Raw genomic sequence first — 14,381 nt, 5'->3', positions numbered from 1 at the left:
AGGGACACTCTCCTCCTACACTAAGCCCCATTCGTCAATTGCCTTCAGCCACCAAACCCTTTTGTGTCCTTTATCCGGGGAAGCTTTTTCATGATCTGCTTTTTTCATTGGCTTGCCGGCCAACCCCGGAGCCCATTGACCGCTGTGATTCGGGAGTTTTCGGTATGGAGCACAGAAAATGACGTTTGGCTGCATGTGGCTACGGGCAGTGGTGCCAATGATCGACCGGCCGATGGGGCGGAAGGCTGGCTTCTAGTCTGCTTTAGGCCTAGTTCAGGCTGGAGGGAGGCACGGGCGCGGACGACTTAGCTCCGGCTAGAACTCTGGCTAGACTGTTACTGGCATAATGCAGTGGAGCTAAGCTCTTGATGGACGGAAAGTGCACTTCATTTGATGCATGGATGCTGACCACACCATTTATTTCCTTGGTTGTTGATGTATCTTGAGTACATATTTGGTTTCTTAATTCGAGTTAATTTTTCTATATCATAGAGTAAGTGCATTATTGTCATATCTATCATGTCACTCATAGACAACGATCCAAATATAGGAAGGGAGGTGTGTAAAGATGTGACTGAACCTTCCCCGGAGGACTGTCCTGCGAACAAGTCCCTTAAATCGCCACCTCGCTTCTCTTGAGCTGCGCGGCGTGCATTAGCTTGCTGCTCTCCGCCCCTCTTCACAATTCACTGCTTGCAGTGGCTGCACAGTGTCCTGGCGCTCTTCATGGCGCTCACGTCTGGATAAGCTGATGGAGCACTCAATGCTGACTGTTCAAATTCAGAGCCTGAACCCACTTCTCATTATTATAGCGTTAATCACCCCCTCGCGTTCTCCTCACCGTCAGCTGCATCGGCTTGTGCCGGCGTGGATTCGCGCGCCAGTGCCACATAGAGTGCACTGCAGAGGATCAAGGCGGATCCGATCCAGCTGACTGCCGATAACGTACTGCCCCAGACAGTATTGTCATAAAACAGGGCAAAGAGCATCTGTGTGTAAAGCATGGCCGTGGCTTTGGTTCCGGATGAAGAGCGGGCACCGGTGTCCGCCTCTGGCTTTGAGACCTGTTCTTCCTGGTTGGAATGCTGGCTCGGCGTCCTGAATAATTGGTGATTCGAAGACTTTTTCCGATCTCGCGGCGGGGGTGGCACATATGCCAACCCGGCAGTTAACAGAAATTGCAGCAGAAACCCACAGACACCGAGTGCAGTGAGCAAAGTCCATTCCAAAAGTGTCCCTGGCAAATCTAATGATATAGAAGGGATAACTATGATTGCAATGACAGAAACCACTGTGGTGAACAAGGAGAAGTATGTAACTGAAACTAGTGGATGGCAGCGCTGTCCGATCATTCGGATCGATGTATATGCGGAGGACGCCCCGAGGACCCCGATCATTGCCATTATAATGGCCATCATGCGGTGGTTTTGGTCTGCATCCCCGGGGTTTTCTCTCTCTGCTTCAATCGAATCCGTTCCATCCCCAGCATCGGTTCGCAAAAAGGCAAAGGGCCGTGCGATCAAGATGACACCTATCAACGAGACAAATCCAGCAAATTGTTGCTTACGAGTGAAGATCTCGCTGGGGAGGAAGATCGAACAAGCGTAGCAGCTCAGAATCGGGGCGAGGAAAGTCAAAACAGTCGCTTCAGAGAGAGGCAAGTATTGGACAGAGTAATAGAGTCCGTACACGCCCCAGAAACCACCAGCTGCGCGGAAAATGAGGAGAGGGAGGACGGAGCGGTTTCCGAATGGTTGTGGTACTTTAGCATACCACATGTAGAGGTAGCTCGCTACGACAGTGATTGACATACGGGCGAATAGAATCTGCAAGTGTCAAACTCCTTGGAAACAAAACTGACGTCCGATGGTCTACGTTCCACAGCAGAGACGTACCTGAAAGGGCTGAAAACCTTCTCCGTTCCTCCCCTTTAACTCTAGCACCTGGGTCATAACGTTCATAGATGCTCCGAAGAACTGGGATAACATCACGAGAATCATCCCCTTACCCTGGAGCCAGAAATCCGTTGCGGTGCCCCAAGCCTTCTCTTTCCATCGGGTCGAAGGTGTTGACGGAGGAGGTAAGTTCAGAAGTATAGGCGATGGCGACCTCCGATCGTTAGCTGCCTGCAGCAGCGGCGTCCGTTCTCCATTTTCAAGATCCTGGAAGCCATTCCCGAGCACAGCCGGCGATAGAGACCGGCAGTCGCCTAGGTCAGGCGAAACAGATGTCGGTGTCGGCATCAACACGATGCTTTTAGGATAGGCAGAAAACAAGAGAAATTGTATGAGGGAGATAAGACGAATGAGTATTCTAATGAGAAAAGTGCCTGCTTCTGCAGCGTAGCTTCGAGAAAGTAAGACGTATAATAGGTGATCACTAGTGTAGGTAAAATACAATGAGCCGTTGGTTCGTGACTCGGTCAAAAGTTGGGGTCATATGAATAGAAGCCCCTCGGAAAACAAATAATCATAGAAGGTAATGATAGGCCAGCCCCTCCCTTCTCTGCGGTCTGAATAAAGGCAAGGCAAACGATGAGGGAGAAAAAAAAATGATTGAGCGTGACTTTGGCTCTGCGGCTAAAAGAAACTAATCAACTGGTGGACACTGAGGGGTTCGGCCTGATCTCCGGTTTGCGGAGACTCCAAGAACAGTCCTTACCAAGACTCTCAACTTTACCAGGATCCGAGATGAATCGATATTATGATTATCATCTTGCAGATCCTAGCTCTGCTCTTGTGAGTTTCGTAGTACGTACATAGTAGGTGCTCCTCTTTTTACCACAGCAGCAGCAAAAAATGAGTATGTAAAGAAAACTAGTAGCCTCCTGACAAGATGGGGACCCGTACAACGCAAAAATGGCATGAGGCTTCGTTTTTATGCTGGGCTCAGTTGGGCAGCTTGATGCTTTTCTACATTTTAGCGAGCATTATCTGCCGCTTTAGTAACACGAGTACAGCACTAAAAGACGCCCTGGCCCCCGAATATGCAACTTCAGAACGTCACTCAAACGAAAACAGAAAGGTAAGGTAATGATCTCGATACTATTCTTCATTCTCAAGAAGCTTTCTCAGTATATGTCACAGTGTTCTTCGCCAAACAGAGACAGGGAAAAGAGAATACTATCCAAACAATCAACTAAGACTCAAGATAGTTATGGGGCTTAGTAGCAGGTTAGGTATGAGCTTGCAACACCGACATCGGCTTCTGTACAATCGTCTACATAAAAGTGAAGGTATCACCGCCCTTCTCCCGCAACATATTCCCAACCCTCTTCGTCCCGACAATCCGTTCCAGCTTTAGTGCATCGTATTTGGAGAACAATGCGCGGACCCCTCCCTCAGCGGCTTCCACAATGCTGGCTTGATCTAGTCCCAGAAATCCCACGATCTCTCCCCAGAAGACAGGGTTGTCGGGGACACCGTACATGATGATCCGCTTGACACCGCGGAGTTGGTAGCGGCGAAAATGATGCATTCTCTCGGTATATAGAAGCACGGACTGTCGGCCGTTCATAAAGTGAGAACGTGTGCGGTTGATTTCTTTGGGTTCGGTGTATTCGGATATCGCGCCGAAGGAGACATTGGTAGTTTGCTGTGATGTGGCAAAATAGTTGCGGAGACGAACGAAATCTAGATATGAAGGGATGAAGATGAGTGTGCCGCCAGCGCTTGCCTTGTTCCGGCTAGTGGTAATGTTGCGGACGAGAGAAGATAAAATGGTGGTCGTAAACTGTTTAAACCGAGCATCTGGGTCTTTGGCTGGGGAAAGACAGTCGAAGCGGGAGAAGCTCTGTTTAACCGGGACAGGGAGTGGGAGTTCAGAGATTACTCCGTTGTACAAAGGGTTGAATTTAACCCTCCCAGATAAATTCTGCATCTGTGTCGAGAAGACAGAGTTGATTTCGGGAGTGATGAAGGAGGAGAGCATGATGAGTTGTCGGACATATCGCGCATTATTATCCAGGTACCAGGTTCGAACGCGGCTGAAATCACAGCCGTGCGCTTCTTTTGGCTGGAGATTGAGATGCTTTAGAATGTAGCTGATGTGGTCCCAGTTTTGCATGAGGAGTGCGTCGGCATGGTCAACAATAACCACTTCAATCGATGATAGAAAATCGTAGTCGCGTTTTTTAACACTGCCAATGTCAATATTATGAGCGTATTCGCTAGTAGCACTGAGGACTTACTCTGCCTGATCCATGATTGTTCGCAAGCCCAGTGGACTGGCAAGGATCAAATCTGAGGTATAGAACTGCGTAAAGAATTTGAGCGTCTTTCGTGTGAATTTGAGACCTAGTCGGAACATATCGTCATCATTTCCGCCGAATAGCTCGCGGAAATCCTCCGGCTTATTCTCCCAAGATGGGTCATTGGCAACAGAAAATGTGTCAATAAATCGTTTCTTGTTCTCTTGTTGCTCAGGTTGGAAAAATCGGGTTATCGCTTCGACTACCCGCACACAGGCCTGCTTTGTGGGTAAGAGGTAGAGTACTTTCGGTCTGGTGAAGCCCTGATCCCGGATTTCGAGGTCGGCATCCTGCTCTTTGGCCACACGAGTGTTGTTCTTAAGTACACGGTCCCTAGTTTTTAGTGCATGGTTAGTAGCGTGTACCGCCAACAGGTCTCGCATGTTGGCAGATTCTGATGTTGTCCGAGCGCCATATAAAACATCTTGGTAGTCGAAAATGTAAGGGGAGACCTGCTGCGCATTGCCACTAAGGCTTGGTATGCGCTCAGCAACAGAAGACTTGAGCTTTCTCTTGACCTGTAATCCGGTTAGCGCCAGCTACTGACAGTTGGATAAAGCACTGACCTTCACACTTGACAGGCTCTTTATCGCTCCTAACAAAGGCACGTCACTTTGACCAAAGTCGGGGACTGCGCGCCAAATTTTCAACCCACCGGGGAGCTCCTTTTTCATATTTTTCCACTTATTCTCAGATGCGGCCTTGATTTTCTGAGACAGTTCTTTTTCATTAGGACTTTGGAAGTGCGACTCAAATGGATCATTCTCTGTATCAAGTAAGAAACTGGCGGTAGAAACTGGACGATTGAACTCACCATTTCCTTCATCATCACTGTCCTCTTGTATATCAAGGTCCTGTTCCTCAAGCCCGCCTTCCTCGTCCGGCTCTTGCTGCTGTAGGTCGTCATCGAGGGATTGCACATCTTCTTCCTCCCCCATCGCTACAGCGTCACTCTGAGCTTCACGCAACACCTCATTGTCCCGATGACCCATTTTCCTCTTCTTGCGCGCCGGTACATGGTTGTCTGTTTTTGTTTGAAGCAGCTGGAGTAATTCAGTATACGGCTGCGCCGATTGTTGATCGTGTTGATCGCTATCGGACGATGCGTCATCGGCGGGCATTTCTTCTTGCGGTTCATCCTCGAATTGTTCCTCGATTTGGTCCTCTTCACCTGATGAGCTTTCAGACCTAGGTGGAACTGTCAGATAACGTGCAATGGTAAACAATTGTTAATTTTTCAGCTCACTCTACTTCATCAATGCGGGATGCTGAGAAGCCAGGGCCGCCCTTTCGTTTTATAGGACCCCCTTTACGTCCTTTCGGACCTCTGCCCCGAGGAGGGGCCATATTCTGTAAAAATATTTTTAAGGATGCTGTGCGCAAATCCAAGTGTGCCTGTCCAGAAGGCGGCCTCTTTTTTGCTGGATTTTCGGGGTTACTTATCTTATCTTAGCGCGAAATCCGGGCTGCGCACACACAATTTGAGCCTCGCAGAAGAACCTCCGCCGCCGAAGTCCAGCGGGCCGGAAGATTTGGGTCAAAGAGAAAACTCCACCCCCAGCACGGCGAAAGCAGAGGACGACAGTTTCAAGAAGGGCTTTATCTTTCACACCTGCTCCCTTTTGTCCCGCAACCATGGCTGAATCAGATTCTTTCTTGCACCTTGCCCGTCCCCTGGGCCCTGTCCTAGCGGGGTCTGCACCAACAACTGCTCCTTTGAACGTTGTCATCCAACCTCAGGTATGACTTCGCTGTGTGAAAATCTGGAGACTCAGGGGCTCAGACGCTGACTTAATGCTGTAGGCTCTTTTCTCGATCCTTGACCACTCCCTCCGCCGCAATGCTGATCAGGAACGTGTGATCGGAACACTTCTCGGAACCCGGTCTGAGGATGGCACTGAGGTGGAAATTCGCAGCACATTCGCTGTTGGGCACACGGAGACGACAGACCAAGTCGAGGTGGACATGGAGTACCAGAAGCAAATGCTTGCCTTGCACCTCAAGGCAAACCCTAGGGAGGTTCTCGTGGGTTGGTACGCCACCGCATCTGAGCTGAACACTTTCTCTGCCTTGATCCAAAATTTCTACAGTGGTCAGGGTGATGGCACATGGCCGCACCCCGCTGTCCACTTGACTGTTTCTACCGAAGCTGGAAAAGACATCGAAACCCGTGCCTACATTTCTGCCCCCGTCGGTGTGACAGCTGAGAGGGCCGCTGATAGCGCCGCCTTTATTCCCGTTCCCCACGAGATCCGGTACGGCGAGGCGGAGAAGAGTGGTTTGGAGACTGTCGCTGCGGCTAGGGATGCTGAAGATCGTTCGACCTCGCTTTTCACCGACATTGAGGCCCTTGAGCGTGCGGTCGAGGAGGTTCTCGGCATGATTGACCGCGTTTCTCGATATGTTGAGTCAGTCATGGACGAGGAGGCTCCTGCTTCTACGGCATTGGGCCAGTTCCTGCTCAATGCTCTCGCCTTAGCTCCGAAGGTTGAACCGGTCGATATTGAACGTGACTTGTACGTCTCCCTTCCCCGCTCCTTTGTCCCTGAACTAACGCAGCTAACTGTTTTCTAGTAACAACCACATTCAGGACGTCTTGGTGGTTTCTTACCTGGCCAACACCATTCGCACACAGATGGAGCTTTCTAACCGACTAGCGACTGCTCAGCTTACCCTGGGTGGTGAGTCGGGTAACGCAGAGCAAGGTGGCCAGCGCAACCAGCGAGGCAAAGGAGGCCGCGGGGGACAGCAGCGCACTCAAGAACGGAGTACTGAGGAGGCTCGCGCATAGGATGATTAGAATTCACTATGAAGATACCTTTTCAATTTTCCCTTTTAGCTGTTTTCGGAAAAATTTCCCCTCCCCACTTACTTTCACTATATTTCCTCTGCGATATGTGCCTAGGGGCTCTCGAAAAGTCTTCTATGCCGATTCTGTTCCCTTTAGATCCTGCATATACTTTGGGTTCTGTCCTCGCGCTACGGCTTTGATTGGGAGCAAGAGAACCAACTTTAAAACGACGAAAGGTGGGAAAACAACCGGAGGAACAACATGATAGAATTGAATGACCCAAAATGACCGCGGCGTATGGGAGTCAGTCTGGCCTTACACGAGGCTATGGGCTACAAAAAAAAATGAAAGGAATGCTGTACATGGGTGACTGAATCAATTATTTGGGTACGCTGATAATGAGCAATGATTTGTTTCATGCTGCAGGTAGTCTTTACTAATGGTGGCCACTAAGACTTGGTATACGTACTAGGTATATCATTATTTTATTACAATGCCTAACCATGAATCGATTTGTAGCATCCAATATAACACCCAACGCCTCCAATGCAGAGAGTACTTAAGTAGTTCATAATGTAAGTGGATATCAAACTCCCGTTGCCAACGCCACAAATCAGATGTAAATGAAACAAATCAAGAGAAGAAAGACCAAAGCTCATAGCTAATTAGGCTTCTTCTTCTTCTTAGTCGTGGTCGTATCTTCGGTCGCATCTGAATCCCGTCTGGCACCCCTCTTCCCTTTGCCCTTCGATTTCTTTCCGTCTGCAACACTCTCTCCGATATCCTCAAGACCCTTCTTCCCAGCATCCTTCAGGTTCCCAACCTGGTCATCATTTTGATCGAACTGCTTCCGAGCCTCTTTCAGCTCGCGCTCCATGCGTAAAAGTTCCTGTACACGACCTAGTTTGTTCGCATCCCGACGTAGCGCGAACCGGAAATCATCAACTTTAATCTTTTGTCGACGCGAGTAGTTTGCGTGTTGTGCGGCACCGTGGCACATCTCTAGCACGAAGTCGGTAACAATCTCATCGAGCACACGGACAGTTTCGGGGAGTGGCTCCGAGGGAAACGAAGGATGGGGAGCCGGATCACCATATGCAAGGAGTAGAAGGCGTACTGAAAACACACCTCTGTTAGCATGGGAGTTCTAGGACGAGTTTCTTCAAGTGCGAGATAAGACGAGAGGACTAACATTCGGAAGGGAAGTTCATCTGCCCCTTGTGCCTGGCGGCACGGGCTCTGGGTTCGGCCATCTTCCTTTTTTCTTTGGAGCTTTTTACCGGGTTGGGTGTATTCTCTGTCCCACAATTGTTGCTAATAGCGTTGGGTTTAAATGCGGGTTGATATGCCCGGGTGCGAATTAGCGCAGTGTCTTGAGGGTTGAACGGCCAAGCTGGAGCGAGTTCACTTGGCACATTGCCAGGGTCAAGGGAGCGAGTAGGGCCTGCAGAGACCCTGGATTGCTGCTGCGACTGAACAGCACCAGAACACGGCGAGGAGGGCCTTGTGGTTGGGGTTAATGTAGATGTTGGCGTTGGGTCTGTAGAAGCATCGGCGGGCTGAACGGCGCGCCCCCGGCGGTGAGCATAGTTGGCGACGGGCATGGCGGCAGAACGCTTGTCCTGTTGCGGGACAACCTGTTCTTGAGCTATCTAGTCACCAGAACCTCTTCGACGTTTCACTTGCTGTAACTCGCTTGTTCGATCCTGCTATTTGGATCCTGATATATCTCGAGACGTCTTTGATCTACCTGGAAGCTTGAGAAATTCCGTCTCGGGCCGTCAAGATGGTAAGTGATAACAATGAAATCACGAAAGCTGGATGGCTAGGGAGTTGGCTATGAAAAGTGAGGATATATCTCTGGGGACCTTTGCTAATTGGTTACGTAGTCGGCTTTATTCAACTTCCAGTCGCTTCTCCTCGTTTTTTTACTTATAATCTGTACGAGCGCGTACGCTCATTCCATCATGCCGGGGATTATGGACCGTAATCAGAATGGGTAAGGTCACTCGCTGCAAGACCATTCAAAATGGCCATTAACTGAGAGGAAACAGTTTCTTCGGCATCTTTTGGAAATGCGCGCGGATAGGAGAACGGTTGAGTCCGTATGTCAGTATATGTTGCGTCCTGATGGCTGTGAGTCTTCAATCCCCCCCGCTTTCAAGGGGCAAACCGACAGTGATGTTAATAAGGTGGTATGGCAGGTCTCCATTTTCATCGGCGGTTGAATGGTATGAATGATACGTATTTAATGACTCTAGAGAATGAACCCTTTCAAGCAAGCCGGCGTTTTGTTAATGAGGGCGTTGTATGATAAAGTATTCCGAATATATATCATTATTATACAGAAATGGTAATTTACAATAGCAACTATACACATGTGTATCTGTTCTATATCCCGATGCTCCATTGACTCCTATTCAAGGTGTTGAAAATCGATTGTCCACGCTAAAGAGGCAAAGCACAACACAACTTATGATCCGATGTAGACAGGGATAAAAAGTAAAAGAGAAAGATGGCAGGTCATGTTTTCGCCTTCATACTGTCCTTCAATCTTTGCAGACCTTGATCAAGCAAAGACACGCTATCTGGCTCTTTCGTAGCTGCCTGACTGGATGGCTCAACTCCAGAATCTGAATCGGGTCCCTGGTCTAACTCCTCGACGGCAGCCCAAAGCCGTTCTGGATCTCGCAGAAAACGCAGAGAATTGTGTGTATATTTATCCGGTGTAAAGCCTTCGAGTTCCATCTGCTTGATTGCTTGCGCGAGCGCGGGAACGTTTTGGGAGTTGGCATGGTTGTTGATGATCATGTTCCAAGTGTCGATTAGACAGGGTACTCCGTGCTTGCCCATCATTGCCTTCACTTTATCAGCAGCATGGGGTTGCCTGTTGAACACAAAGCAACTCATCAGGATATTCCAGGTTTGGGAACTTGGCGGTGCATGCTCGACTTCGATCCGCGCAATTTTCTTGGTGATATGGGCGTCCTTGGGAACAGAACTTAGCATGTCTTCAACTAGACGTACTGCAGGTCGCAGCCCTCGAGGGTCATTTCGGAACGCTACTAAAAATTCATTATATGTGTGATCGGTTGCTGCGAGCGGAGCGATCGTGCCATGGCCCTCCAACACGAGTTGTCGAAAACGCGAGTAAACATGTTCCACGTTCACAATGCTCTTCACACACCGAAGATATGTTGAAATGACAATATATAAAGCAACAACGGACGGCGGGGAATCGCCGCTGCCGCTCGGGGGGGTATAGTGATAAGGAACGACAGAGAGCTCTTTTAGTGGGGTGATATCATGCAATCGATTATACATGGCCAGCATGGAGTAGAAGAAGGCATTGGGATCATCACTGAAGTCGTTTTCTTTGATCATGGAAAGGAAATGCGCATGGAGAACCTTGCTCATGATCCAAGGGTTGCGGTGTAGTTCCTCCTTGACTTGGATCTCTTGCAGCAAAGCTTCGAGGCGTTGGCTATCGCCCGCGCCAACAGCATTTGTGAGTAAGGTTAGGTAGGTATAAGAGTCGGGTTTCAGCCCTTGAGCTTGCATGTAATTTAATATGTCCTGCCCGAGCTGAGAGTCACCAGTTTTATACGCATTCGAGAGAACAACGTTCATCAGGTCGCGAGTGGGCTGAACTCCCAGCTCAAGGAGCTTCGGAAGTATGCGAAAATTGCGCTCGCTTCCAGCGCCCACAACGGAGTCAAGCGTGAGTAGCTTGCAGCAATGGCGAAGAACCGCTTCTGAGTCCATAGAAAATTCCGGATTTTCCATAGTTTGAACCATTCGAATGGCTTCAATAGCACTGTCGACGTCACCAAGTTCCGTAAATCGCTTCACAAAACATAGAAGTGTTTCGGGTGTCAGAACCATCTTTTCCTTGCGCGCGACGGACCAAGCGTAGTATACGGCATTGCGCTCCGAATTTTCGACGTAAATTCGAACCGCCTTTTGGGGTAGATGATGGCTGGGCCAGTTGTCCGGATGCAAGCAACTTGTGATAAGTGACTGATCCACAACATCAGGATACAGCTTTAACAGAAATCGAATACAGTCAGTCACAAATATAAGTTTCGGTTTGTCGGTATCTTGACAAGTGATCCGTAAAAAGTCTGGCACAAGCTCGGGCGAGTGATATAACAACCACAGCGACAAGCGCTGCCAGTGAAAAGGTTTCTCGTGCCTCAACAGCGATGTCCATTGGTTGCGGAAAGCATTGTCGGGGTCTGCTTTTAATTTTTCGAATAGAGTATTATCCGCTTCATTGAATTCCAGTGGGATTCGCAAGCTCTTCTGAAGCAACCTTGCTGCGAATATCTTGTCCCGGGTAGCCCTCCATATATGGATCTTTCTGGGATTGACGTTCAACGGTCTCGATCCAATTTCCATATCCTCCACTGTCTTCCTACTCGAACCTTTGGCGCCTTTCTGCATAGGCCCATCTCCAGAATAGCGAGCATTTGGTACCCGGCTATGCAGTACATCGCGGTCCGGAGATAACGGGGATCGAGCTGGGAGTTTTCCAGCTTCTCTATGCACATCTGACACCACTGTTTCCCTGCTGGCTTCCCTGTTGGTGTCCGTAATCGAGCCGGCAACAAAGCCATCTGAAGAAACGGAGCCTTGGCCAGTCGAAATCCCTAAACCATCGTAAACTTCGTCCGCAACCACGGTATTCGATTTCGAAACATTTTCATTAAGCCTTCTTGTTCCTATGGACCTCCGTCGCTGAAAGTCGATCGCGCGGTGCCTCTGTGCCGCAAAACAAGAGGGTGGCCTAGTGCGGAGGCGAAAGAGCGGCAGGCGATGCGGACAAAATGACATTCAGAATCGCTTGCTCGGATACATTGATCTGTCTGTGACTTGGATTGGCAGGGTTTCTTGTGGAGGCGACGGTAACGGCGTACAGAACGGGATGTTGGTATTATCATGGCTGTAGTGGCTGCGTTCCCCGAGGCCAGGAAATTTTGCCGGAAACTCTGGCCGGTGGGTCCGGCGGTGGCTAGTACATGAACATCGAGCAGCCCGCATCTTCAAGAACACGGCAAGTTCCACAAAAGTCAGACTCCTTCGAATTCATAATCACATTACACTGTCAGACCAAATCCCGCAACCAGAGCCAACAATAAATTCATCCGCCGCCGCCTACCTACCGATATGTCCTCCAACCATGCATCTCTCGATGCTGCCGCAACGGATCGAAAAGCTCGTCTGGCGAAACTTGCAGCGCTTAAGCGGAAGCAGCCAGAGCCCGATACGGAGCTCGAAACCGCCGAACAGGAGAATGAGCCTCGAAATGAACTTTCCGACGTTACAAAGAAGTATCTCTCTGGTCGGAACTACGACGCGGAAACTCGTGGAGTGAAGCTGGGGTTTGACCAAACACCGACCGACGGACAAATCACTCTTGAATCACAGGCAGAGGAAATCGCAAAGGATATCGCAGAGCAAGCTAAGAAGGATGAAGATGCGGATCAGCCAATCGACCTTTTCAAGCTGCAACCCAAGAAGCCCAACTGGGATTTAAAGCGAGATCTGGACGAAAAAATGAAGGTCTTGAATGTGAGGACGCAGAATGCAATCGCAAAGCTTGTGAAACAACGAATAGAGGATGCCCAACGTACGGCCAAAGCGAAGGGCGCAGGTTCCAATGGGAATAACCAAGCAGAGGTTGTTGGTATCGAGGGAGATATGCTTGTGGAGGGCATCCATGTTCGTGAGCAGGAGGATGAGAAGGAAGACGAGGATGAACTGGCATGATTTTGATACCCATATGATCGTGTGCGAGGGCTCCGGCTTTGATCACGATCTCTTGCATATTGTTTATAGGCGCTCACTTTTGGGGTTTAGGCATTGAAACGGCGTTGAAGGTGTTAATTACGATGACATAAAAATTTGATATCGAATACACATATTAATATCAAAAAAGACTAGTATCTATACATTTTCCTCCTGGATTCCGTGGTCCACACCAAACACCTTTGCTACATTAGCGGCCCATATTCATGGCTTGAGTCAAAGCAATTCGTTTGCTATAGGGACTGAGACTTCGCTCGCGCCGTAGTGGCGGGGCACGATTCCTCTCATCTGGTCTTCGTTCATGGTGGTATGTGTTGGGTTGGTTCATCGAAGATGACTGCTTTGCATAACCTTGGTCGAGGTCGGTCTCCCCATTCATAGACCGTCTCCCCCTTGTGCCTCGGCTTTTACTCATGTCACGACTGCGACTTCTCTCTCTGCGACTTCCATCACGCGAAAGGCCGCGAGTCCGACCTCGTTCCTTCGGACTCGATTCGCGACGCCTTCGCCGAATGTTTCTTCCCGGGGAACGTGTGTGCGATCTCTCTCTGGATGAATTCGACGAAGCCGAGTATCCAGAAGATGAATTGCTATGTCGCCTCTTTCTTGACCACGACTGGGGCTCTCGTGATTTCGACCCCGTTTCTCCACTTCTCTCGCCGTACCGTTCACGTCGAGGCGACGGTGAGTGTGAGCGATTTGTAGAGATCGTAGACACGGAGCTCGCAGAATGTGTTGATATTGAACGCGTCCGCTTTGAAGCCTGACCATGGTTGTCCGGAGGGTCTAATTCATCAAGATCTCTTTTACGGCCGCGTTCTTGCTCACGTTGCGCTAGTAGAGCGTCTGCAGTACCCTCCCTGAATTTACTGTGAGAAAATATTCCAATTGCGGTATCGCCTACATAATCAAGAGTTTATGACGGACTTACGTGCGCTTGGCATCTTCTGTGACATCCGTCGTAAGCTGCGGGAGTAGTTTTGGGTTTTGTAGTTGTTGAGTGCGGGACGGACGAGCCATATAGGGTCGCTCTTGAGCGGTGGCCTTGCATTCATAACTATAGTGACGTAAATAGTAGGTCAGAATATCTGGTAGAAAGAGCTGGAGCTAAACACATATCTCGTTTCAAGCATTTCTGGCAGAGGGTAGAAGCTGTCGCCTTTGTAGGGCCCCTCATGCCGGGGGCATTTCGATAACGATTCATTTTGCGCGAATTATGAAGATGTGCGTAAAGACGAAACGAATAGAATAGATCCAGCGCAATTAGCTGACGAGAACCTAGAGAATACAACGAGCATAGATTCTTTGCTTCTTCGCGGCTGCCCAGGTAGATACGCTGTGGAGGTCGAAGCCAAGCGCGCGGCTAACCCAATCCCGCGGCCCACGAAAGTCTGACAAGCGAAAGTCCGCGCCCGATCCTCCATCTGGCTTCCCTTTGTCTGTTCGTCGACCTCGCTCTTCCTGCCAGCCGAGACGACAAAAAAAGCAGCTCCACCCACAGCTGTTATATCTGAAATACCGAGGTGTCGA

General features: G+C 49.5%; 8 protein-coding genes across 8 annotated transcripts; 3 read left to right on the top strand and 5 right to left on the bottom strand.

Annotated features, from left to right (window-relative positions):
* Positions 1–424: 424 nt before the first annotated feature.
* On the bottom strand, positions 425–2,572 carry ASPVEDRAFT_37071 (DMT family transporter). Its single transcript, XM_040811378.1, has 2 exons — positions 1,896–2,572; positions 425–1,826 (listed from the first exon to the last, which is right to left on the bottom strand). The coding sequence occupies exons 1-2, from the start codon at positions 2,241–2,243 to the stop codon at positions 819–821; spliced, it is 1,356 nt and encodes a 451-aa protein (XP_040663420.1). The 5' UTR covers positions 2,244–2,572; the 3' UTR covers positions 425–818.
* Positions 2,573–3,039: 467 nt separating this feature from the next.
* Positions 3,040–5,544, bottom strand: ASPVEDRAFT_59317 (UTP25 family protein). The gene is made up of 5 exons (XM_040815474.1): positions 5,496–5,544; positions 5,064–5,437; positions 4,816–5,015; positions 4,190–4,767; positions 3,040–4,138 (listed from the first exon to the last, which is right to left on the bottom strand). Exons 2-5 carry the CDS (start codon positions 5,368–5,370, stop codon positions 3,220–3,222), a joined length of 2,004 nt encoding a protein of 667 aa, XP_040663419.1. The 5' UTR covers positions 5,371–5,437; positions 5,496–5,544; the 3' UTR covers positions 3,040–3,219.
* Positions 5,545–5,884: 340 nt separating this feature from the next.
* ASPVEDRAFT_119279 (eukaryotic translation initiation factor 3 subunit F) lies at positions 5,885–7,040 on the top strand (the record flags this gene model as incomplete). The annotated part of the gene is made up of 3 exons (XM_040805681.1): positions 5,885–5,989; positions 6,053–6,765; positions 6,824–7,040. The coding sequence occupies 3 exons, from the start codon at positions 5,885–5,887 to the stop codon at positions 7,038–7,040; spliced, it is 1,035 nt and encodes a 344-aa protein (XP_040663418.1).
* A 661-nt stretch (positions 7,041–7,701) lies between these two features.
* ASPVEDRAFT_119063 (putative transcription initiation factor TFIID subunit 13) lies at positions 7,702–8,644 on the bottom strand (the record flags this gene model as incomplete). The annotated part of the gene is made up of 2 exons (XM_040805667.1): positions 7,702–8,156; positions 8,233–8,644. The coding sequence occupies 2 exons, from the start codon at positions 8,642–8,644 to the stop codon at positions 7,702–7,704; spliced, it is 867 nt and encodes a 288-aa protein (XP_040663417.1).
* Positions 8,645–8,677: 33 nt separating this feature from the next.
* Positions 8,678–9,323, top strand: ASPVEDRAFT_37067 (protein kish; the record flags this gene model as incomplete). The annotated part of the gene is made up of 4 exons (XM_040811377.1): positions 8,678–8,829; positions 8,930–9,039; positions 9,095–9,178; positions 9,245–9,323. Coding segments are annotated over exons 1-4 (230 nt in total), but the record flags the coding sequence as incomplete, so codon positions are not given.
* Positions 9,324–9,563: 240 nt separating this feature from the next.
* ASPVEDRAFT_120571 (pentatricopeptide repeat protein) lies at positions 9,564–11,441 on the bottom strand (the record flags this gene model as incomplete). Its single annotated transcript, XM_040805802.1, has 1 exon — positions 9,564–11,441. One exon carries the CDS (start codon positions 11,439–11,441, stop codon positions 9,564–9,566), a length of 1,878 nt encoding a protein of 625 aa, XP_040663415.1.
* A 637-nt stretch (positions 11,442–12,078) lies between these two features.
* ASPVEDRAFT_37065 (CCDC12/cwf18 family protein) lies at positions 12,079–12,963 on the top strand. Its single transcript, XM_040811376.1, has one exon. It carries the CDS (start codon positions 12,210–12,212, stop codon positions 12,810–12,812), a length of 603 nt encoding a protein of 200 aa, XP_040663414.1. The 5' UTR covers positions 12,079–12,209; the 3' UTR covers positions 12,813–12,963.
* Positions 12,964–13,041: 78 nt separating this feature from the next.
* Positions 13,042–14,055, bottom strand: ASPVEDRAFT_119823 (zinc finger CCHC-type containing 10; the record flags this gene model as incomplete). Its single annotated transcript, XM_040805739.1, has 3 exons — positions 13,042–13,711; positions 13,783–13,939; positions 13,965–14,055. The coding sequence occupies 3 exons, from the start codon at positions 14,053–14,055 to the stop codon at positions 13,042–13,044; spliced, it is 918 nt and encodes a 305-aa protein (XP_040663413.1).
* Between the last annotated feature and the right edge of the window lie 326 nt (positions 14,056–14,381).

Source organism: Aspergillus versicolor, assembly GCF_001890125.1.
Source record: "Aspergillus versicolor CBS 583.65 unplaced genomic scaffold ASPVEscaffold_1, whole genome shotgun sequence".
Lineage (NCBI taxonomy): Eukaryota > Fungi > Ascomycota > Eurotiomycetes > Eurotiales > Aspergillaceae > Aspergillus > Aspergillus versicolor.
This window is presented reverse-complemented; position numbering and strand designations above follow the sequence as displayed.